The following is a 25,344-nucleotide window of genomic DNA, read 5'->3' on the forward strand; positions in this document are numbered from 1 at the left end:
GGTTTAAAATAGTTTTTCCCTGAATCAATGGATCGCACCGTCATTTCTCAATCCATTTTCCCAACAGCAGGAGACAACCATAATCTTCTCTACAGTCGCACATCATAACTACTGGCTCAAGATTAAACCTGAGCTTGCTGTTTTTTTAAAAAAAAATCGAGGAGACAAAGTATTCTTCCTTTAAATCAATAATGGTTCCACCCTGACAGTATATTCTAAGTGGATTGGAGGTAATGTCAAACTGATCAATAAAAACCTGAACAAAAAGATGGATTGACACCATCGAGCATTTTCTTTGAAGTGCCAATTAGTACTAAACACAACACAGAAATGTTCTATGCAGTCCTATCTATTAGTAACAGTCGTGTGATACATATACTTCATGGATTCAAGACAGTTAACACCCACCAGTGAAGGGAGACTGTCATTCAGTCTCTGTGTTGCATATCAATCCAGATCTGTGGAATTAACAATACGCTGGCACAGCACCACCCAGTCCTACATCGGAGGGAGAGCAGCTTCATTCCCAGTCTGTGTAGGCTGCAAAACAACCCAAGTCCCAGAGCTGACACATGTAACACCAATCAGTCCCTCGTCACAGACAGAACATCTTCACCTCCATCCTGACTGGGTTGCATTCCAACCCAGACTTTTACTTCTAATACCACAGTACCATTCACCTTCCATCTTGATCTATCTGGGTTGCATTCCTGCTCAGCCAGCAGAGAGAAAAAAAGATAATATTCTGCATTGCAGATTTTAAAAAGCTGTACCTTCTCTGTCTACCATCTGCTGATGGTCACAAATGCTGATAATTAGATTAAGAATAATCAGTACTCTTCTGTTGCTTCTGCCAGGCATCAAAACTAAACAGCTTCACCTTTTAGCTTTTCCTGTGAATGGAACAGGGATAAAGCAGCTTACCTGCCTTGGGGAAGAGGCAGTGAGAATCACACTCGTATCTTACTTATGTTGCTATGTTTTCTTAGAATTAGGTACTTAAATAGTTACGGTGATCTTGAGTATCCAAGTAGCTCAAATGTTGGTTTGGTCGATTCCCAAGTAGCAGTTTGAATCCTCGGGCTATGCGTCAGTCACTGGGTAGTACTCCCCCAGCCATGACATCATGAGGTACTACTCCACGGACATGGGGAGGGTGGACTGTGGACAGCAAATCCTTATTTATGATGGGGCTGGAGCAGAGCTTGGTGTTGCAGCAGGAATGCAACCCCAAATATCTGCTCCCAGATTGCCACAAGCCAGCAGTTCTCAAGTACAAAGATGCCAGTGTTGACTAAAAGCCACTGATAACTAAACATATCTGCCAGTAAAAGACTAAGGATTGTAAGGCAATTCAGTAGGTTATACATCCTCTTTAAGAGATTTATCTTCTTTGCAATTAAATCCATGTTTTACACTCAGATTTACATTAAATCCTGATTACAATAACATGCCCCCTTTAAATATTTGTTAAAACAATGGGATTTAAGGCATTTACCTTTTTTAGATTTAGATACATTTTTAGGAGTTATAAAGAATTTAGGAATTTCGTGAAGTGCAAACCTCCCATGAGATACCATTTGTGTTATCAGGCCTTTCTTCATATCAAATGCTGATATGGAATTGTCAAGTTGCAAAGGCAATAAATTCCCCAGTAATTGTATTTTCATGCTGTCAGAATTTAAATTCACAAAGATTAGTACGAGTGAGTGAGAGGCCATTTGGTCCATCTAGCTTGTCCTTCCATCATAACCTTCAAATGCCTCTTGAATGACTTCAGAGATTTTGCCTCTAATACTCTACCTGGAAGACCATCGCTATTAATCACTAGTTGTCTGATTAGCCCCTCATCAATCTGGCTCTAGACATAGAATGGTTTCAGCATAGGAGTCCATTCGGCCCATCGAGCCCATGTCAGCTCTTTGTAAGAGCAATCCAGTTAGTTCCATTCCCCATATTGCAAATTTAAACCTGCACTTTCTCCCCAATGGAGACCCACCATTTTCAGTCTCTACTTGTACCCAGTACTAACTTTCCCAGGCTCTGCCCTTTCAGTACATTCAGAAAAAAACTTGTGTAATTTTGTTTTTGATTTTTGAAAGTGAAAACTTGACTAACAATAGAGATGGTTTTAAAAGCACCGTGTTTAAGCAGAGTGTACTAAGGATTACCTGCCTCGTCATACCTGCAAATGCTTTATTTACAATGCAAACAATTTAATGTAATAATGCAATTACTGCCCCAGGTAGTGTCCAATTAATGCTTCAAAGGGTGACCCAAGTTTATTTATTTGAGATTGAATCCAAAAACTCCCAGCATTCTTTGAAATAAACCTGTATCAAGAACTACAACTCCCACAGTATCCACACACATTCCTTCTGTTCCAGTCGATAACCATTTTTGAGTAGAGCATCTAGAATTTTCTAAAATTTTCTCTGCCCCACCCCTCACGTCTCTGCTCCATATAAATGGTGGCAGTAGTTCATGTATGTGGAAACCAAGCATCCTTTTCAACATCGCAACAAATAAGCACCAAGAAATACAGTACCCCTCAGCATGTGTAACACAATCCAATGACAGGAAATAATTGTAAATGTGGACCAGTAGTATTCTTATTTAGCCCCCTGATTCCCACCATTTTGAAAACCCAATTTTTACTGGCACAAATTCATCTTCAAAACGATACAGTTTTCACCATCACTAAGGACATTAACTGGGGTCAATCAGAAATGGCACCCAAAAATATGGAAAGCTCAAAATGTGTACACCCAATAGACTCTAAGGCCATATAGTAAATCTCCTTTTTCTTGTGTATTTCATCCTGACAGACGTTTTTCAAATGCAGTAAATCCAGACTTCATAAATAGGGAATTCAGTTACTAAACCTAGACAGTTGCAGTCATGGATTACCAGTAATGCCTACCGCTGTAGTTTACCAATGAAGATGATTAGTTTTGCCGACTCATTTATATTCAGAGCTCCTCTAGGCCACCCAATTGCATTAGAAGGACCGATTAACCGATAGTATCAGTGAATGCAAATTTGACAAATAGATATGCAGATCTCATCCATTGGTAATCGGATGACAGTTTGTGACTTAGACATCTCCACTAACTAACAGAAGGCACTTTTAAAAAATGTGCATTTATAAGCTCTAATTCAATCGAAGCTGCTGCCTTTGTTATATTGTTATATCTTTCCAGCCACTTTAATCAACATTTCCAAAAAGAAAATCGCAGAAAACTATTATTTCAGCTCTCGTGAACATAATAAGAGATTGATTTTAAAAATTACAAGCTTTTTTTTTTTTAGGCACTTCCTGTATCTGGTTTCTTGAGCCAAACTCCAGAATAAATAATAGAAGCTAGAAGCCTTTCCTTCTCCCCAGTCTGTTTAAAAGATCTCTTTCATGCTCGGCAATAATTGAGTCTTTTCATACTATATTTCAGAAATTGTTATACTTTCCTTGAGGAATATCTTATTTTCAATTCAAATTTTGTCAAGGCTGATTTCACAGAGCTGAAGTTATTCTTCGAAGTCTGAAAGAGGAGGGTGGAATTGCTTGAATGTGGTGATTGTAGTGCTGATCAGTGGTTTATACAGCGTATCACCAAATCTTTACACCTCTATTAAATTCAGAGGCTCGATGACATTTAAGAATGGAAACTGATTTCAGGGTGAAAATGAATTGCTGTGGGAATGAAAGGAGCTTTTGAAGAGTCTAGTGTGCAGTTTACTCATTTTCATCATCTATTGCCCCACCCCCTCTGCAATTCTCAAACTATCTTCAGTGAAGAGATGCTCTTTATGATCCCATATAACTTCAATTTCAAAAAAAGCATCAATAACAAACCCTTTAGAAATATATATAGATTTTCTACATGTATACCAGGGATCCTATTGCTCGCAGTAGGTCAGCGTAAATGGCCTCGATGTTATCTTGTTCGTTGTGTGTGCTGTCTTGTTGCCAGTTCTTTGTGTCTTCTGCTTTAGGTTTACTTTTTCTGTTTTGATGTTTCCAATTTATTGTCTGTTTTTGTTGATCTTTGTTTTTATTTTGGGTGGGGGCGGTGGGGGAGAGGGCATGGGTAATAGGTAATGCCAATTCCATTTCCTAGTTTAGTGCTGGTAACTGGCTGGGAGAGTGCACTGTGGGGCAAATGGGGCTGAGGTTGGTGAATGGGTGCATGCCAGGAAGCGAGAGAACGTACATTACAATTCAGCGTGGGGTTTGGACTGGGTTGGGTCTGGTTCTTTGGTGAGAACCAGCAGTGGGAGTAAGTGGGGTGACATTGAGGGAAGGTGTTGGCTGAGGGGAGGGAAGGTGTTGGCTATGGGGAGGGATGGTGATGGAGGGGTGGGAGGGGGGTGAGAACATCACAAGTGTGAAGCTGGACAAGGGACTGGGATAGAGTTGAGCAGAGGAGGGGGATGCGGCGAGGCCACTAAGTGAAGGGCGTGTCTGACCAGGTCGAGGCCAACAAGAACAGCAGGCAGGTCAGGGCCGGGACCAGTGTGGTGGCCACACAGAAGAATGGAGTGGGGATGGAGAACAGCAGGGCACCGGAGGCAGATTGACAAGCCCTGATAAAAGAGTATTGCATTCCGTGGGATCAGGGCCCACATCAGCCAGAAAGAACGGACTGAACGGGGGAAGTTGAGTAGAAGCAGAATGAGTTCTGGGTTGCAGCAGTGCCCAAGAACAGTGATCCATGGCAGCGGCACCAGGAGCTGAGTCAGCTGGGAGACAGAGTGAAGATGTGCAACGTGCTGTCTATTGGTGGGAGGCTTGCACTGCCAAGCAAGTAACGATTCGAAGTAATTTCGTTAGCAGAGGCATTAAACATAGGAACAGAAGTAGGCCACTCAGCCCCTTGAGCCTGTTCTGCCATTCAATTAGATCAGGGTTTATCTGTACCTTAACCCCATCTACCCCCAGTCATTACCATCTTAGAGGCGTGACAACATCATGACACAAAAAGTCTTTCGTATGGCAGCTTGAAAAGCAACATTAAATGTCCAAGTTCATTATCCACTCTATGGCCTCGGGTGATAGAGTCAATTGAAGCTATTAGTCCAGGGAAAGAACTTAGCGAGCAATGGCCCACAAGATGCTCCATGGTATGGATAGCCTGTCCACAGTCGCACATACTGGCTATCCATCATCTTCCATTTATGTAGTAGGTAGTCACAACGCCCGTATGAAGTTCTGATGCGGTTGTTATGCTTTATGTGGCACAATGAACCTGGGTGGGTGATCCGTGGGGTCCATGTTCTAGTTTTATTTCATATTTCCAGCATTTGTCTGGGGTTTTTTTTAAACACTTTAGTAAACTTGTACCCACCTGTTCCTACTCACAGTGGTCACATGTATTTTACTGTTGGGGAGGGAAAATCCAGGAAATATACTTTTTGTTCAAAGTAACCCTGAATCCCATTTGAGAGGAAAAATGGAACATTTACAAAAATTCTGAAGGACATTTTAGAAAGAAACACAAATTTTTTGAGCTGACAACACAGTTTCCTGGGATCAGGTTATGAGGTTCCTCTGAAGGGACAGTTTCCCATTATTTTTTCCAATAATGCCATTCCAGGATGTCACTGCTTGATAACATCATGGAACAACCTCGCTGGGAGGTAAGTCTGACCTCAGGTGCTACCTTGTAGCTCAAACAACTTTTAAAAAATATTCTATAAAATAAGAGAGTAGATTGTCCCTCCTCTCTGAGTCACGTGCTCCAGACTATTGTAGTTGAACCTGCATCTCTATTGCAATCATAACATTAAACAGCATCTTAGACTGGTGCCTATGGTGATGATATGGAAACAAGTGGTGGGCATGGGGCAAACATTTCTGAAGGGAAATTTACCTTGAACATGGCAACGTTGTACCCAGTGAGGATGGTCACAGAGGGAAAAAAGCTATCAGTTTCCAATTGTGCCACAGTCGCATCTCAATTGACCCAGTCACGGAGATCACTTCAAAAGAGGTACCCACTATGCACATCGCATGACTTTATATATTAACAGTTGAGTGAGCATGGCTTCCCCTCTTTAGCAATGTAGATAAGGGGACACAACCTTCCTTCCTTTATTCGATATTGAGTTGATACCGTCTCCTGACAGCAACAAATAGGTGGACGTTGCCTCTGTCTTCAGGAGGTCAGACTCACCAGTTGTTGTTGCAGTTGCTCAATCATCTGATCCTTTCTTTTAATTTCCTCTCGCAGACCTTGGATCTCCCCAACTAGCTCGTCTGTCTGCTCATGAAGAAAAACAATAGGTCAATAGGGAACGTATGGTGAACAATTGCGCAGATTTACCCAAGTGGCTGCCAAGTAGAGGACAAGAGCTCAGTATAACAGCAAATATATCTAAATAAGAAAGGATAATCATTGTAATGCTTTGTTTTACAGTGAGGCCGTACTACTGCATTGAGACTGCCCCCTTTTCCAGTCCGTGCCGGGGCGCTGGGTTCCACGACAGGAGCCAGGACAAAAGAAGAGATAACTGATTGAAATAAAATAAAAATAGATCTAGTGCATTCCAATTTGGTGCCAACTTGCTTAAACTAATGTCAGTCACCAATTGCACAAAGCATGATTTATTTTTCACATTTATTTATTCATCCCCCTCCCACATATACACACTTTATACGTTATCTCCCTTCGCCAGGGTCTAATCCCTGACCAGGAAATTTATATTTTCAACATCCAAATCATCTTTAGCACTGTCATTTTTTTTTTTAAACAAAGTCTATTTTCAACTGTGGAAAGGACTGGATCTTTATTCTATCTACATCATCTGCTTCTCTCCAGTGAACAAACTGGCCCGTTAGACGTGATGTCTTCTCTGTAGTTGCATAAAAATTCACAGCTCTCCTCATTCCCATGCTGTGGCAATAACTGTGTTGTTGGTCTTCAGTGTAGCACGCATGCCTCAGAGACTCCACAACATATTGTGTGTGCAACATGACCATGTTCCACCCGTTTACTGGATTTCCACACAACACAGACTATTCCAACTATAAACGACTTTGCCATCAGGTCAACCAAGGGAAGAATTGTCTGACTCGATATAGATGGGAGGCCAATTGTTAATACGTTGCACTGATATTAACAAATTTGGAAGCATTTCTGTGAATAAACAGCATAGGCCTCAGTTTTAAACATAGACAAGTGTATGCACACGCGTACACACACACACACACACCCACACCCACACATCCATGGTCAACAGAGGGCAGCATCTATTTCTTTACTTGCAAGAATATATTTATTACTGTGCTTGAGCTGTGGAACCACAGTTTTACAAACAGGGACAGGAACTGAAGGGCCTCTCTCTCTGCTGACCCTCCCCATAAGCCTGCTGACAAACTCTTGCTAGATCCAATGTTGTAACAACATGTATAATGGATGGATAGTTCCACATCTGTTCAGAATGCCTTCAGTGTTGTGCACAAATCCGTTTAATAGCCAGACCTGCAGTCGAGCTACATGCAGAATATTAACTGATTAATTAAATGCAATTTACAGAATATTACTGAATGGCAAGTTATCATTAACCAATGGAATAAGTAATCATGGTGTCAAAAGGATCACAAATGTACTGCAGAGACTAACTTGACCAGAGCTGCTGGCAGACTGCTCAACTTCCCCTGGTCTGTAAAATACAACCAATGCAGTCAAGCTCCTGAATGCTGCAGTCTCCTGCTGATCTCCACATCACCTCTTAACATTAGTGAAAGTCTAACAAGCAGCAAGGGGTCCTTGTGATCAACAGTACAGATAAACCACTGAATGCAGGATTTAACATTAAATTAAGGCCAGCTACTTACAAGCAAATAATTTTGGGAGAAAAACAGAACAGTTTGGAACTTCTATCTGCTTGGTAGCAGATTATTGTTTGCTGGCCAGCCAGGGACCCTGCCTGCCACCCTGCGGGAAATAGTTCCCTATTCATGTTTCATTTTTTCCTCAAGGCCTGATGTGACTTGTTTTCTTTTAATAAAATACTGCTCCATGCTATGCACCACTCAGTCTGTGTTCTTTTTTTAAGAAGACAATGGGACTGCATTCTGATGTTAAGGCAATGAGATGCCCCAGGCAATGCTCAACATGGCCATGTTCAGGGAACTCTCAGGAGTCGAAAGTAAGGTTATAAAGAAACTTTAAAAATTAAACTATGAAAAGTATTTGACCAGTTTCAACTTATGAGTATTTTTAGATAGATGGAAAAGGATCCAACTAATACCTACCCTGTCAGGACAAAGTAACAAACAATGGTACTCTCTCTAAACTGTAATAATCATCATTGGGTCAACACTGGCAGCAACGTTGTGCCGCTGTTTAAAAAGAGAGAAAAGACTGAGTACTTACAGGCCAGTCAACCTAACCTCGGTGGTGGGAAAATTATTGGAAACAATTCTGAGGGATAGTATTCATCGTCATTTAGAAAGGCATAGATTAATCAAGGACAGTCAGCATGGATTTGTTAAGGGAAGGTCATGTCTGACCAGCTTAATTGAATTTTTTGAGGAGGTAGCAAGGAGGGTCGATGAGGGTAGCGCATTTGATGTAGTCTACATGGATTTTAGCAAGGCTTTTGACAAGGTCCCACATGGCAGATTGGTCAGGAAAGTAAAAGCCCATGGGATCCAAGGAAAAGTGGCATGTTGGATCCAAAATTGGCTCAGTGGCAGGAAGCAAAGGGTAATGGTCGATGGGTGTTTTTGTGACTGGAAGGCTGTTTCCAGTGGGTTCCACAGGGCTCAGTACTAGGTCCCTTGCTTTTTGTGGTATATGTCAACAATTTAGACTTAAATGTAGGGGGCATGATTAAGAAGTTTGCAGATGATACAAAAATTGGACGTGGTTGATAGTGAGGAGCAAAGCTGTAGACTGTAGGAAGATATCAATGGACTAGTCAGGTGGGCAGAAAAGTGGCAAAATGTAGGACATTGCTGCAGGAGTTCCTCAGGGCAGTGTCCTAGGTTAAACCATCTTCAGCTGCTTCATCAAAGATCTTCCCTCCATCATAAGGTCAGAAGTGGGAATGTTTGCTGATGATTGCAGAGTGTGCAGTTCCATTTGCAACCCCTCAGGTAATGAAGCAGTCCATGCCCGCATGCAGCAAGACCTAGACAACAGGCTTGAACTCATAAGTGGTAAGTAACATTCGCGTCACACAAGTGCCAGGCAATGACCAGTTCCAACAAGAGAGAGCCTAACCACCTCCCCTTGACATTCAACGGCATTACCATCGCCGAATCCCCCACTGTCAACATCCTGGGAGTCACCATTGACCAGAAACTTAATTGGACCAGCCACATAAATACTGTGGCTACAAGAACAGGTCAGAGGCTGGGTATTCTGCGGCGATTGACTCATCTCCTGACTCCCCAAAGCCTTTCCACTATCTACAAGGCACAAGTCAGGAGTGTGATGGAATACTCTCCACTTGCCTGGATGAGTGCAGCTCCAACAACACTCAAGAAGCTCGACACCATCCAGGACAAAGCAGCCCGCTTGATTGGCACCCCATCCACCATCGGCGCAGTGTGTACCATCTACAAGATGCACTGCAGCAATTCACCAAATCTTATTCGACAGCACCTCCCAAATCCACGATCTCTACCACCTAGAAGGACGAGGGCTGCAGGCGCATGGGAACAAAACTACCTGCACATTCCCCTCCAAGTCAAACACAATCCCAACTTGGAAATATATCGCCATTCCTTCATCGTCACTGGGTCAAAATCCTGGAACTCTCTACCTAACAGCACTGTAGGAGAACCTTCACCACACGGACTGCAGCGGTTCAAGGAGGAAGCTCACCACCACTTTCTCAAGGGCAATTAGGGATGGGCAATAAATGCCAGCCTCGCCAGTGACACCCAACTTCCATAAATGAATAAAAAAAATTGAATTCAATCCAGAGAAGTGTGAGATAATGCATTTGGGAAGGGCAAACGAGGCAAGGGAATACACAATAAATGGTAGAATACTGAGGAGAGTAGAGGAACAGAGGGACCTTGGAGTGCATGTCCACAGATCCCTGAGGTAGCAGGACTGATAGATAAGGTGGTTAAGGAGGCATACGGGATACTTTCCTTTATTAGCCGAGGCATAGAATATAAGAGCAGGGCAGTTATGCTACAACAATATAAAACAGCGCGGTCTTGATGGGCCAAATGGCCTCCTTCCGTGCGGTAACCTTTCTACGATTCTACGATTTTAACACTAGTTAGGCCACAGCTACAGTTCTGGTCACCACATTACAGAAAAGATGTGATTGTAATAGAGAGGGTACAGGGGAGATTTACGAAGATGTTGCCAGGACTGGATAATTTTAGCTATGAGGAATGATTGGATAGGCTGGGATTGTTTTCTTTGGAACAGTGGGGGCTGAGGGGAGATTTAATTGAGGCATATAAAATTATGAGGGGCCTAGATAGAGTGGATAGGAAGGACCTATTTTCGCTTAGGAGAGTGGTCAATAACCAGGGGGCATAGATTTAAACTAATTGGTAGAAGGATTAGAGGGCAGTTGAGAATTTTTTTCACCCACAGGGTGGTGGGGGTCTGGAATTCACTGCCTGAAAGGGTGGTAGAGGCAGAAACCCTCAACTCATTTAAAAAAATACTTGGACATGCACTTGACGTGCCTTAACCTACAAGGCTACGGACCAAGAGCTGGAAAGTGGGATTAGGCTCCATAGCTCTTTCTCGGCTGGCATAGACACAATGGGCTGAATGGCCTCCTTCTGTGTCGTAAATTTCTATGATTCAAAATACAAGACCCAAGCTTAAATTGATGAAAAGAATAATTACCCATTAGAAAGTGAGTCCAGACTGTATTGTTGTCCAAGTGATTTTTTTTATCCCAACGGTTTGGGCTGCATTAAAATCCTGATCCCGGAGGTGGAATGGGAGTATCATCATGCTATTACCCATTCCCTAGTTACTGTATCAGCGTGTTCATTAATGGCAGAAACATAAATTTAACTGAGCACTTTGCAACAGAAAAAAATAAATTAAGCAACATTAGTTCTCATTAGCAATTGAAAATGTATTTTTTTTAAAAAAAGACTCAATTCTTCACCCCCAATCCTGCCTCTAATTCTTCACTCCCTGGGTTTACACTCAGCAATGATTTGGATGATAAATTATACCATGCTGTTTTTCATCAACTATTTTATTATAAGTTGAAATGCAATTTAAGGAAAAACTTAACCTGGTAACATGTTAATTTATTTTTTATTTCAAGTGTAGCCTCGGAGCTGAAATTAGACGGCCGTGTAAATTCCCAGGCCACTTTAAAGTTTATTCTTCCTTATTTATGTAATCAAATTTTTTATGTAATCATAAATGCAATAAGATGAATTAAGGCAAAGTGTGGTATGATATGCAAGAAATTGGCAATCAAAATAATTTATTATAGCACTAAACTTTAAATTGTTCTACATTCACATGTGCAATTATTTTATGAAGTAGGCTAATCAGCTGTTGTTTAATAGCTTCTTATACCAAGTTAGCAGAAACATATTGAACTATTTCAGCACAAATAAAATGTTAATTTTCCAACAAACATCTCATGTGAACACAAAACGTGGTGAGAGTGAGTGATTTATCACTCAGATTCCAGCATTTCACACTGCCTCTGGGACCACTTTTGCAAAAACGGTGGTCCTTGGTGGGGGTAGGCAGCAAATTGCTCGGCCCATGGTAAATGTGCCGGATGTGGCTCACAATTCACGTTGTCCCAACACTATTAATATTCAAAGCAGCAGGCGTCACCATAAGGAGACCAGCATCGCCTATGATCTGAAACTTAGAACTTAGTGTTGCAGTGACTGGGAGTAGTTTTCCAACAATCACCCTTGGATTCCTGCACCATCCGTTACATGGGGCCATGCACCATGTTCGCTTGTTCATTTTGATAGGTGGGAAACACGATTGTCACTACTATTACCAAAAGGTAATTGTCATTTTTTTAAATGAATATAATTATACAGAAGCAAAAAAAAATACAGCAAGTAACCAGCAGGATAATACCTGACTTCCACAATACTTAAACTGTTGCAAACTTTCAAACACTTGGGAATTTCACCCAAAAAATTTACTATATTCTATACGTGCGAGATAAAAAGCAGTTTATCTTGCAGTGATATTAGCTACAAAACTGTAGAAATTAGACAGAATTTCACTTTAAAAAAATATTATTTCATGCTCATCAAGATAAGGAATATCAGCAGTTGGAGGACTTACCACTTACTAAAGGTGAATGGAGCACTAACCACTTTTAGATCCCAGTATCAACCTCAAGCACTCCTGACCATGTGTAGCATGGCCAGATGCAAAGTAAATTTATCTTTATTTTGCTCCTACACTATGCTTTAATGCAAACCTCAGACAAGCACACTGTGATATTTACATTTCCAGCACCATCCTCACGACATGAGATTGTCAGTTGAATGCCAATATGAGCTGATTTGTATGATGCTTTGTGCTGTGAACTCATGCCTGCTGGGAACTGGATTGCAGCTGAGAAATGTTTCACACAGAGCCATCTGAAAGAGCCCACGTTCTTCCCATAAACCTCAGGTGAATTGAACACAGGTGAAAGAGGTATTTAGCATGCATGTGGTGTCCATCTTCTAATGAATTGTTAATTAAATAGTGTTTGAAAATGGGATTCTCATGATATTCATGAACTGAACAGCCAAGAAAACTCCAAGTATCCAAATATCCTTGGAATCAGAATAACATTATAAATCAATCCCAATGTGAACAGCAAAATCTAAATCTATATTAAAAAACTTACATTGCTATTAAAAAGTTTATTAATCATTAAAATTGAATCATATCAGCCCTGAGGCACAGCACATTGGCACACTAAGGCACTGTACCATCAAGTACTGTAGTAGGATGCCGGTTCTCCCAGGAGGTTCCCCAAACATGGCGTGGTCCAGACAGTGGCACTAAGTAGAGGTCGGACACTTTCCCCAAGTATAGTGTGGGAAGGAGATTGAGAGGGCCAAACCACACCAGTCCCATGAACCTCCAAACAGTCGGTTCAAGAAAAGCACTGGTGGATGGTGCAAATAGTCTTACAAATGCCTTACAAATCTGATTAAATTCTTTGAGGAAGTGACAAGGAGGATTAATGAGGGTAGTGTAGTGGATGTTGTCTACATGTATTTTAGTAAGGCATTTGACAAGGTCCCACATGGCAGACTGGTCAGAAAGATAAAAGCCCATGGGATACAGGGAAATGTGGCGAATTGGATTCAAAATTGGCTCAGTAACAGGAAACAAAGGGTAAAAGTCGATGGATGTCTTTGTGAATGGAAATCCGTTTCCAGTGGTGTGCCACAAGGCTCAGTGTTGGGTCCCTTGCTGTTTGTGGTATACATTAATGATTTGGACTTGAATGTAGGGGGCATGATTGGCAAATTTGCAGACGACACAAAAATTGGCTGTGTAGTTGATAGTGAAGAGGATAGCTGTAGACTCCAAGAAGATGCATTACGCTAGCATTGTCTGTTCATATCTGCCATATTGGATTATGCGTAGAAGGCAGCCTACATCTATGCTATGGTGTTTGATTTATACTTGCTTTTCTCAAGTGCCAGTATTATGCTTGCTCGAGATATGGGAAGGGCATTCAGCAGCTAGTCTTAGGTGAAACATTTATGGGGGAAGGAAAACTGGTATAAGAAGAGATTTGTTCCCTTTCTGCACTGTTCAATTGTGCCATAATTCTGTGTCTTTCCCAGTGTCACTGTGGGGAACAGCCGTTGAGAACAGATTATATACTCAACAGAATTTCTTGATGATTTTACACAAAGTTAAATACTGAGAGAGATCAAAGTTTTTTTTAAATCACTATCCTCCTTCATAACAGAATGCAGCAAGTAATGTGTGAAATATCCATTTACATTTCCCTAGTGAGGATCCTTATGGAACTCAATCATGACTTCATCACTCTGTAATTATGAGATTATCCTCACTAATGAAACATAAATATGCCCCAGTTAATCATTTGATATTCTCTATAATTGTAGACATGTTATAGCAATGACTTTTTTTTTCTACGATTTAGATGAGCTAAACTTCTTCCCACAGCCTTTGAAAATAAGCCAATGATGAGGCAGCATAGAGTCACTAGATCAATGGATAAGTCATGAATGATACCACCAACCCTTTTCCATCAGATGTACGGTGTATTACTTCCTCAAAACTAATATTGACCCTATTATCATCCTTAACACAGTCTAACCATTTGTTTCTGAAACAAATGAATAATATGTGAATTAATATGTGAACAACAGATTTCTACACCTTGCTGAATCACAGCTGGTTCGGACAATGTCAGCACAATGAGTGTTCACAGATCAGTGAAAGGCTGGCACACATTCCTACGTAGAAGGCATAAGACCAAGAGGGAGAGATTTCGAGATTTTTTATTGCTTCTTGTCTTTTCATGGCCATTCTCTTGGTCTTGTTTATTCTGCATAATGTGGAAACAAGTCTTTGCTAATGTATCAACCTTCATTGTGGTTATAAGTCATGCCAGCTATGATTCAGGAAGCTGTAGAACTGCATTATAAATATCTGGGTCTGTACTTATCATGCAGTAGATGTCATATTTTTGCCTGCAGAGTCCTAACAGCATAAGATGAAAGATTTATTTTAAATGAAAGGATGTCTCACACTTAATTCTGATTTTTGTTTTCCCATTACTGCAGAAAGCACTATAGCTGCAGCATGATCGTGTGGTTACCCTGCATTCCAGGAACATAAAACCCTGCATTAATCCTTACACTGCACAATAACCAGAAATCTAAATGGTTACAGAACAAATGATCCGACTGCTGCTTTAAACAGTAACCTTTGTATACTGAATGAAAATGACCACTTGAAGCAAGTGAATTTGGAACGCAAACAACAGAATGGCCCCTTGCCATGGATATTTGATATGGTGACTTGGTACTTGCCAAGGAGTTGTGATAATATAGGGATGTGGTATTACAGTGGTTACAGTACTGGACGAGCAACTCACCATGGCAATTTGTTCAACTGAATTCAATAAATCTGGTAATTTGTAACCTACCAACGGAATTAAAATCAGGTGGGTTCTATAATGGACAGGCGATCAGCTCCACCAGATTACTGCCCATGCAGTGAAGACAAAAATTTATCCCATGGAGACTGGATACTATCTGGAGGGCTGGGTAATGGAGACTGGGGTAATGGAGACTGGATACTATCTGCGGTTGAGATTTTATTTTGTTCTCTTTTTGGTTTCAGTGTTCTATGGCGGAGAAAGCAAGTCTATTATTTGCTACTAAGTATGGCATGGTGCATATGGAGTAAGGAACAGAGAGTATGGTGCCGCACATAAAAATGTGGTTTGTCATGTATGTGGTATGGTATGATTTGTAATTTAATGAAGTGTGCCATACTACAGTCATAACGTGGTAATGGAAGACAGTGGAGTTAATTTTAAATTTGGACGATGGTGTAAAACGGGCAATATCGGATCAGGCACCCATTGTACTCTGCTCCTGATTTTCCGTTCCCATTGATTTCCAATTTGGGGAGGGGTGTAAAATGGGCGGTCAATCCAATATTGCCTGTTTTACACTATCGCCCAGTGTGTGGTGTATAGGGAAGTGCAGTAATAGTCATAGAGTCATAGAGTTATACAGCACGGATAGAGGCCCTTCGGCCCATCGTGTCCACGCCGGCCATCAGCCCTGTCTACTCAGTGCAGAGACTTCAGCTCTTGCCTGCTATGCTTTTTACAAATTACACATACAATTTCCATTTTCCCACAGAAAGCCATAGCTACCTAGCTCCTAGTGGACCAGCATTAGTGAGTGATGAGAATTCGCAACACAAACAAGCGCAGGATATCGGTTAGATGACTGTTTGAAGTCAGCTCGCTTCCTATAGTGAGAAAGCAGGATATTCACAACCCTCAGTACAAATCATTTTCCTTTTCAATCTCACCAGATTACGCACTCTCTTATTAACATTTCTATATATTTTTGTTCTGGATTCTATAAATTCCAGAGAGACTGAGCAAATCTTAATATGCATGTCTTAATATGCTAATTATAAAAGATCTGTCTTACTGCCCTTCTCATCTCCACAGCTTTCCCCAAGGTCTTTTTGTGAAGGGCATTAAAAATTTAAAGCTGCACTTTCTATTTAAGTTTTATTTTCAGTCTGCAGTATCAATAGCATTTGAAATATTTATCAGTACTGCATTGTAGTAATTCCTGTGTGTATTCTGCTCACTGCCTACATGGAATTAACAGCAGCTTGTTATCTGCTTTGTGAACAGCTGCTGATTATGTCAGTACAGCAGAGCTCATGGTGAAGATATATATGTTTTTCTGCTTCCCACACGTGCTCTCAACACTACTGTGCTCCCAGAGTACATCGTTTGCTGGTAACTAGGAGAGAACACCATCATCATTCCTGGCATGCACTGCTGCACAACCTATAATTCCCCTGCTCTTTCTCTGATGCCATGCTGTTAAAGAAGTTAGCAGGAGCTCTGTGCTCTTATAAATGTGAGTTGTATATTTTAGAATTCTGCACAAAAACATTGGCTGTTAATTTCCAGATTTATGCAGAGGAAGAGTTGGGAAAACAACAGAGTTTGCAGGTTAAAAAGAAACATAAAATATCACTTTTGTAAAATTTACAGATAGAATTTACAGAATGAACTCTTAAAGGTTATGAAAGTTCTTATTAAATTCCTGCAGAAGCTGATTTAAACTGTGCAAAATAAGTACAGTGTAATATAATAATAATTGATCAGTATGTGTATGTACACACACACACACACATATATATATATATATATATATATATATCCCTCTTAAAAAGCTGAACAGTTGAAAATCCCACATCAGTTTGCAAGTTCTTTTGAGATTCTGAAGCCCTCTTTGGGCCCAGAATGTGTGACAGAAAACAGGCAACTGTATTGTGTTGAGCAGTGCATCCAACAGTCCTACTGTCATCGCATCCTGGTACAGAATATTCAACAAATGTCTTTCTATACAATGGAATGGAACTGCTGAGATTGGAGTTATACTACAGCGTGCAACCAAAACTTCAGGTTTGTTCCTTGTACTCAAATGTGCCATGGAGCTTGATCTCCAACCTGACTCTGAAGTAATACTGCCAATAGGGTTGGAGAACAAAATAGAAAGTAACCAATCAGAAAGGAGGAAAGCACAGATTTAAATACTTAACCAATGAGGAAGAAATAAAGGGACTGATGGCTCAGCATAGATGTCAGACACAAGAAACTTTCTTATAAAGATATAATTGTCTATTCAAGAAGTGGAGCAGAAAATCATTTACCATAAAAATAAATCTATAAATGACTTTTTGTGTCTGCATTAGTGTGAACTCCTTGCAATAGTAATAGCTTTCTGCTAAATCCGCTGGACACTGGAGGTGTGATTTATAATGAATCAATATCTTCCTGATGGAAATGTCATGGAAAGTTTATGACATTTCATAGGAACTGAGTTACATTCAGACAGTACAGTTTTTGGTGATGGAGAGGGAGAGAAGTAGATCTGTAAATTAGGAATGCTGGTAATAATATTTATGACACTGCCTCTTCGAGTTTGGTATTTAATCTACATCGGTAACTCCTATGGTGGCAGATGCAGGTATAAATCTGAAAGTATTTCAGGCAGAAACTTGAAAATTTGTATATTATCTCCCAATGACAGAATAAGCTTTACTGTTGAGAGAAATATCAGTCCATAGTGAGGCCTGTGTCTGTAGCTCCCTGTCCTGTCCTTCCATAGCTAGATACACAATAAGACTACACAAGCTCGATTATGAGGCTTGCACGAAACAATGATGCCTCTGAATCTATGTAGTACACAGCCACCACAATATTTATGTTCAGTTTTAGTTACGCTGTAATGGCCTGTACTTTTTGTATTCCTTTCTAAGCTTGGGAGCCCTGCAGTCACAGGCTCTGCCTCCATAGCCCATATCCACACTCTGAGATGGGTTAAAGCCCTGCGGGGTATTAGCAAGGAAATCTATAAGCAAGCCACTGAGTTAGACTGTTGGTTAAACATGCTGAATGCAAATTCAACTAATCAATTTAAAACAATCAATGCCACAAAATTTTGGAGTTGCCCCAGATTATTGAATGTGATTTGTCCTGTAGCTGAAGTATGGGCATTTCTTGTTGAAAACAAAACTGACACTAAACAGCTTAATGATTAACTTGAGAACAGTTCTAGTCTCCATATTATAAAAAGGATATAGACGCACTGGAGAAGGTGCAAAAAAGACTTACAAGGATGATACCAGAACTGAGAGGTTACGCCTATCAGGAAAGATTGAACAGGCTAGGGCTTTTTTCTCTAGAAATGAGAAGTCTGAGGGGTGACCTCATAGAGGTCTTTAAAATAACAAAAGGGTTTGATAGGGTAGATGTAAAAAAGATGTTTCCACTTGTGGGGGAGACCAAAACTAGGGGGCCATAAACATAAAATAGTCACTAATAAATCCAATAGAGAATTCAGGAGATACTTCTTTACTCAAAGAGCGTTTAGAATGCAGAATTCACTACCAAAAGGAGTAGTTGAGACGAACAGCATAGATGCATTTAAGGGGAAGCTAGATAAACACGAAGGAGAAAGGAATAGGGGTCGGAGGAGGCTCGTGTGGAGCATAAACACCGGCACAGGGAAGGAAACCTGCCATCCTTACTTAGTCTTATATGTGTCTCCAGACCTACAGCAATGTGGTCCATTCTTAACTGCCCTCTGAAATGGCCTGGCAAGCCACTCAGTTGTACAATCCCGCTACAAAAAGACATAATAAGACTGCAGTGGTTCAAGAAGGCGGTTCACCATCACCTTCTCAAGGGTAATTAGGGATGGGCAATAAATGCTGGCCTTGCCAGCAACGCCCACATCCCATGAATGAATAAAAAACAAGACATGTTGGACCACATAGCCGTGCTGTACATTCCTTGTAATTCTATGTAAGATAGTTGATTCACTTTCCACAATTTATTACTCATAGCCATATTATCATTTACACTCACAGTGTAAACAATAACATTATAAGAACATAGGAACATAAGAGATAGGAGCAGGAGTAGGCCATTTGGCCCTTTGAGCCTGCTCCGCCATTCAATGAGATCATGGCTGATCTGATTTTTACCTCAACTCCACTTTCCCGCCTGTTCCCCATATCCTTTGACTCCCTTGCTAATCAAAAATTTGTCTAACTCAGCCTTCAATATATTCAATGACTCAGCCTCCACCACTCTTTGGGGCAAAGAATTCGAAAGGTTCACACCCCTCAGAGAAGAAATTTCTCCTCATCTCTGTCTTAAATTCTAGATTCCCCTATGAGGGGAAACACCCTCTCAGCATTAACCCTGTCAAGCCCCCTCAGAATCTTATATGTTTCAATAAGATCTCCTCTCGTTCTTCTAACTCCACTGAGTATAGACCCAGCCTGCTCAATCTTTCCTCATAAGAAAACCCTTCCATAATTGATCGCTATGACGTCATAAAAACATAGAAATTACAGCAAAGAAGGAGGCCTATCGGCCCGTCGTGCGTTCATTGCAATTTTCACTTGCATCTTTCCTGGAATCAACTAGTGAACCTTCTCTGAATCACCTCCAATGTAAGTATATCGTTCCTTAAATAAGGGGACCAAAACTGTACGCAGTACTCTAGGTATGGTCTCACCAGCACCCTGTACAGTTGTAACATGACTTCCTTGCTTTTATAAACAATTTTACAATTTTATACTCCATCCCCCTTGAAATAAAGGCCAATATTCCATTTGCCTTCCCAATTACCAGCTGCACCTGTATACTAACTTTTTGTACAGGGACACCCAAATCCCTCTGTACCGCAGCATTCTGTAGTCTTTCTCCATTTATATAATATTATGCTTTTTTATTCTTCCTACCAAAGTGGATGTCTTCACATTTTCCCACATTATACTCCATCTGCCAAATTTTTGTCCACTCGCTTAACCTACCTATATCCCTTTGCAGACACTTTGTGTCCTCCTCACAATTTACTTTTCCACCTATCTTTGTATCATCAGCAAATTTGGCCACAGTACACTTGCTTCCTTCATCCAAGTCATTTATATAGATTGTAAATAGTGCCTTGTCAGTGTTTCCCACATGCCAGGAACAAATTTACACTAAATAAATCTGATCGCCAAATTCCCAATCTCTTCTGGATAAATGCTGGAAGATGCCAAGTGGCACTTCCTCACAAGGAGGGAGGGAAAACAACCTGCAGAATCGCTACTGGGTCATTGTCCTTCACTTACTAACAACCAGTTCTGGAGAGCATCATTTCCCTTCTCAGCTGGTGCATGACTTAGGAAGATCATAGAGAAAAATGGGGAGGATGCAAGTGAAAATTGCAATGAACGCACGACGGGCCGATAGGCCTCCTTCTGTGCTGTAATTTCTATGTTTTTATGACGTCATAGTGATCAATTATGGATGGTAATTTGATCCATTGATCTCATCTTTCTAGATCAACACCCATATTGTTCTTCTGCCACCAGAAGACACAGGTGGAGCCTCGGTTTACTGCCTCATCTGAAGGACAGCAATGTACTTATCTCTACATGTGCCAGTTGCTCACATTGTCCTTCATAAAACTATATGCATGGTCATTCGCTTTTTAAGTGCAATCTTTATCCAGTGGATATTATATACCAAGAGTGACACTACAGCCATTACTGTTGCCAAATTGGGCAAAGAACATCTGCTTACTTTATATATTGTACACGAACCATAAAATTCATCTAAGTTAGTTATTACAGTGACATTGCTAATAAGAATGCCTATTTGTGCCCTTGTGGGGTTTGGATGATGTCTGCTTGCCACTACCCACAGAATATTTAATACTTAATTTATTTTGACGTTTTAGTATTTCTAAATTGCTCAATTTACTCCAATTAGAGAGAAACCCTGTGGTGAATCCTAATCCAACATTCAATCCCAGAGGCCAGTAGTAACTGAACTGTGTCAAGAATACAGCATCAATAGTCTCAGCCAGGAAGCTAGCAATAAAACAAAATTGCCATTACTATGATTAATATCTCTATTAACACTTAAGCCCTGAAGATAGCTTGGAGCACAAAGGTTTTATTAAGTTTTGAAATGGGAAAAGTAAATTGAGAAAAGTAACAGGAGAGACACAAAATGGGAGGTTTTCCCCTTAAACTGAAGCTTCAGATTGTTTGAAAGTAACTACTAAAAATCTGACCGGCTTCCATTCTCATCATTTGGTCCAGAAATTTGTAATGACATCTCCAGGCTCACGAATGCCTGCTTTTTTATGACATTGAGCACAAACAACTGCAGGGTCAATGATGGAATCAGATCTATGGGGACACTGTGCTCAAAATCTTATGAAGACAGAACACTGAGTTTGCTCCTTTCCCCTGTCCCCCACTCCCCTCACACTGAGTTTGCTCCTTTCCCCGAGTTTGTTCCTTTCCCCTGTCCCCCACTCCCCTCACACTGAGTTTGCTCCTTTCCCCGAGTTTGTTCCTTTCCCCTGTCCCCCACTCCCCTCACACTGAGTTTGCTCCTTTCCCCGAGTTTGCTCCTTTCCCCTGTCCCCCACTCCCCTCACACTGAGTTTGCTCCTTTCCCCTGTCCCCCAACTCCCCTCACACTGAGTTTGCTCCTTTCCCCGAGTTTGTTCCTTTCCCCTGTCCCCCACTCCCCTCACACTGAGTTTGCTCCTTTCCCCGAGTTTGCTCCTTTCCCCTGTCCCCCAACTCCCCTCACACTGAGTTTGCAGTCTCTCCCTTTCTACTGTTTCCATCTAACAAAAATTCTTGAGCACGAACAGCTATTTTTTCTACCTTGTAAGGTCTTCTTTACTCTTCTAATGGAAGTAGGACTAAGAATGACAATACACAGCTAGGTGGGAAAGTAAGCTGTGAGGAGGATGCAAAAAGGCTGCAAAGCAATATAGACAGGTCGAGTGAGTGGGCGAGAAGGTGGCAGATGGAGTATAATGTGAAGAAATGTGAAATTATCCACTTTGGTAGGAAGAATAGAAAAGCAGAATATTTTTTAAATGGTGAGAAACTAAGAAATGTTGGTAGTCAGAGGGATTTGGGTGTCCTTGTACACGAATTGCAGAAAGTTAATATACAGGTACAGCAAATATTAGGAAGGCAAATGGTATGTTAGCCTTTATTGCAAGGGGTTGGAGTGAAAGAGTAAGGAGGTCTTGCTGCTACTTGCAATTGAGAGCAGCAAGAGAGGGGAAGATCCAGGGGGAAATTTACAATACAAATAGTACAAACAGTTGTTCAAGAACAAGTGAAAGGGAAAAGCGTAGAGCAGCAGAAAGTGTACTTTAGGCACTACAGATAAAGTGAAAACTAGAAGGCGTAAAGCGATTAACCCAGCATCAAAGCTGAAGGTCAGGCTAGGGTGTGTGGCCCAACGAAGAGTGCTATATACAAATGCACAGAGTATAAGGAATAAATTAAATGAACTACAGGTTCAAATTCAAATTGGAGGGTATGACATGATTGCTGTTACTGAGACATGGCTGCAGGATGGTCAGGATTGGGAACTAAATATACCGGGTTATAAGGTCTACAGGAGAGATAGGGAAAATGGAAGAGGGGGAGGAGTAGCCTTAATGATTAGAGATGAAATCACTTCAATGATAAAGGAGGATATAATGGGGGGTAAGCAGCCAACAGAGACCTTATGGGTTGAATTGAGAAATAGGAAAGGATCTAAGACTATAGTGGGAGTTGTGTATAGGACCCCTGGCAGCAGCTCTAAAGTGCTAGATTGTATAAATACAGAGATTAGACAAGCGTGTAACAAAGGCATAGTGGTCTTAATGGGGGACATTAACCTTCACATAGATTGGGAAAAGCAGACTAGCAACTGTCAGAAAGGTAGTGAATTTCTTGAGTGTGTCCGGGATAGTCTTCTACAGCAGTATGTCCTGGAGGCAACAAGGGGGCGAGCCATACTAGATTTAGTAATGAATAATAAACCAGATTTAGTTAACAGCTTAACTGTGCGCGAACATCTATCCAATAGCAATCATAACATGATCGAGTTCAATGTAGTGTTTGAAAGGGAAAAAAGTGAATCAGCTGCTAACATTCTAGACTTGGGTAAGGCCGACTTCAATGGGATGAGACAGAGACTGTCCACAGTAAACTGGGCAAATCTGTTAATGGGTAAAACGACTGATGATCAGTGGGAAATGTTTAAAGAAACATTCAACGTGATACAGAATCGGTTTATACCCCTGAGGGGCAAGAACTCTACTTGCCAAAAAAAACAGCCATGGACAACTAAAGAGGTAAGGGACAGTATAAGACATAAGGAAAGGGCATACAAAAAGGCAAAAAAGGGCACAGATCCTGGCGAATGGGAAAGATACAAAGATCAACAAAGGGTCACATAACAGATAGTAAGAGCTACAAAAAGAGAGTATGAAAAGAAACTCGCAAGGGATATCAAAACCAATACGAAGAACTTTTATAGTTATATTAGGAAAAAGAGGGTGGTCAGGAGCAGTGTTGGCCCCTTAAAAACTGAAAGTGGGGATATTGTCATTGACAATGGGGAAATGGCGGACATGTTGAACAATTACTTTGCGTCAGTATTTACAGTAGAAAAAGAGGATAGCATGCCTGAAATCCCAAGAAAACTAATATTGAATCGGGGACAGGGACTCGATAAAATTAACATAAGTAAAACAACAGTAATGAAGAAAATAATAACACTAAAGAGTGATAAATCCCCAGGATCAGATGGTTTCCATCCCAGGGTTTTAAAGGAAGTAGGTGAGCACATTGTAGATGCCCTAACTATAATCTTTCAAAGTTCTCTAGATTCAGGAACTGTCCCTCTAGATTGGAAAATTGCACATGTCACTCCGCTTTTTAAGAAAGGAGAGAGAGGGAAACCGGGGAATTATAGACCAGTTAGCCTAACATCTGTTGTGGGGAAAATGCTGGAGTCTATAATTAAGGATAGGGTGTCTGAACACCTCGAGAATTTTCAGTTAATCAGAGATAGCCAGCATGGATTTGTGAAAGGTAGGTCGTGCCTGACAAACCTGATTGAATTTTTTGAAGAGGTGACTAAAGTAGTGGACAGGTGAATGTCAATGGATGTCATTTATATGGACTTCCAGAAGGCATTTGATAAAGTCCCACATAAGAGACTGTTAGCTAAGATAGAAGCCCATGGAAACAAGGGAAAAGTACAGACTTGGTTAAGAAGTTGGCTGAGCGAAAGGCAACAGAGAGTAGGGATAATGGGTAGCTACTCACATTGGCAGGATGTGACTAGTGGAGTCCTGCAGGGATCTGTTATGGGGCCTCAATTATTCACAATATTTATTAACGACTTAGATGAAGGCATAGAAAGTCTCATATCTAAGTTTGCCGATGACACAAAGATTGGTGGCATTGTAAGCAGTGTAGATGAAAACATAAAATTACAAAGCGATATTGATAGATTAGGTGAATGGGCAAAACTGTGGCAAATGGAATTCATTGTAGACAAATGTGAGGTCATCCACTTTGGATCAAATAAAGGATAGAACAGGGTACTTTCTAAATGGTAAAAAGTTAAAAACAGTGGATGTCCAAAGGGACTTAGGGTTCAGGTACATAGATCATTGAAGTGTCATGACAAGTGCAGAAAATAATCAATAAGGCTAATGGAATGCTGGCCGTTTATATCTAGAGGACTAGAGTACAAGGGGGCAGAAGTTATGCTGCAGCTATACAAAACCCTGGTTAGACCGCACCTGGAGTACTGTGAACAGTTCTGGGCACCGCACCTTTGGAAGAACATATTGGCCTTGGAGGGAGTGCAGCGTAGGTTAACTGGAATGATACCCGGACTTCAAGAGTTAAGTTACGAGGAGAGATTACACAAATTGGGGTTGTATTCTCTAGAGTTTAGGAGGTTAAGGGGTGATCTGATCGAAGTTTATAAGATATTAAGGGGAACAGATAGGGTGGATAGAGAGAAACTATTTCTGCTGGTTGGGGATTCTAGGAGTAGGGGGCACAGTCTAAAAATTAGAGCCAGACCTTTCAGGAGTAAGATTAGAAAACATTTCTATACACAAAGGGTGGTAGAAGTTTGGAACTCTCTTCCGCAAACGGCAATTGATACTAGCTCAATTGCTAAATTTAAATCTGAGATAGATAGCTTTTTGGCAACCAAAGGTATTAAGGGATATGGGCCAAAGGCAGGTATATGGAGTTAGATCACAGATCAGCC

The 25,344-nt window shown here is 40.9% G+C and overlaps 1 protein-coding gene across 2 annotated transcripts in view; it reads right to left on the reverse strand.

The window, feature by feature from the left end:
* Window positions 1-25,344, reverse strand: part of LOC137303998 (serine-rich coiled-coil domain-containing protein 2-like) — a 531,854-nt gene that overhangs the window by 85,049 nt on the left and 421,461 nt on the right. For both annotated transcript variants that reach the window (XM_067972386.1, XM_067972387.1), the window contains exon 9: window positions 6,174-6,260. In XM_067972386.1, the coding sequence (XP_067828487.1) occupies window positions 6,174-6,260 (87 nt within the window). The remainder of the gene's footprint in view (window positions 1-6,173; window positions 6,261-25,344) is intronic.

Source organism: Heptranchias perlo, chromosome 36 (assembly GCF_035084215.1).
Source record: "Heptranchias perlo isolate sHepPer1 chromosome 36, sHepPer1.hap1, whole genome shotgun sequence".
In the NCBI taxonomy this organism is placed as follows: Eukaryota; Metazoa; Chordata; class Chondrichthyes; order Hexanchiformes; family Hexanchidae; genus Heptranchias; species Heptranchias perlo.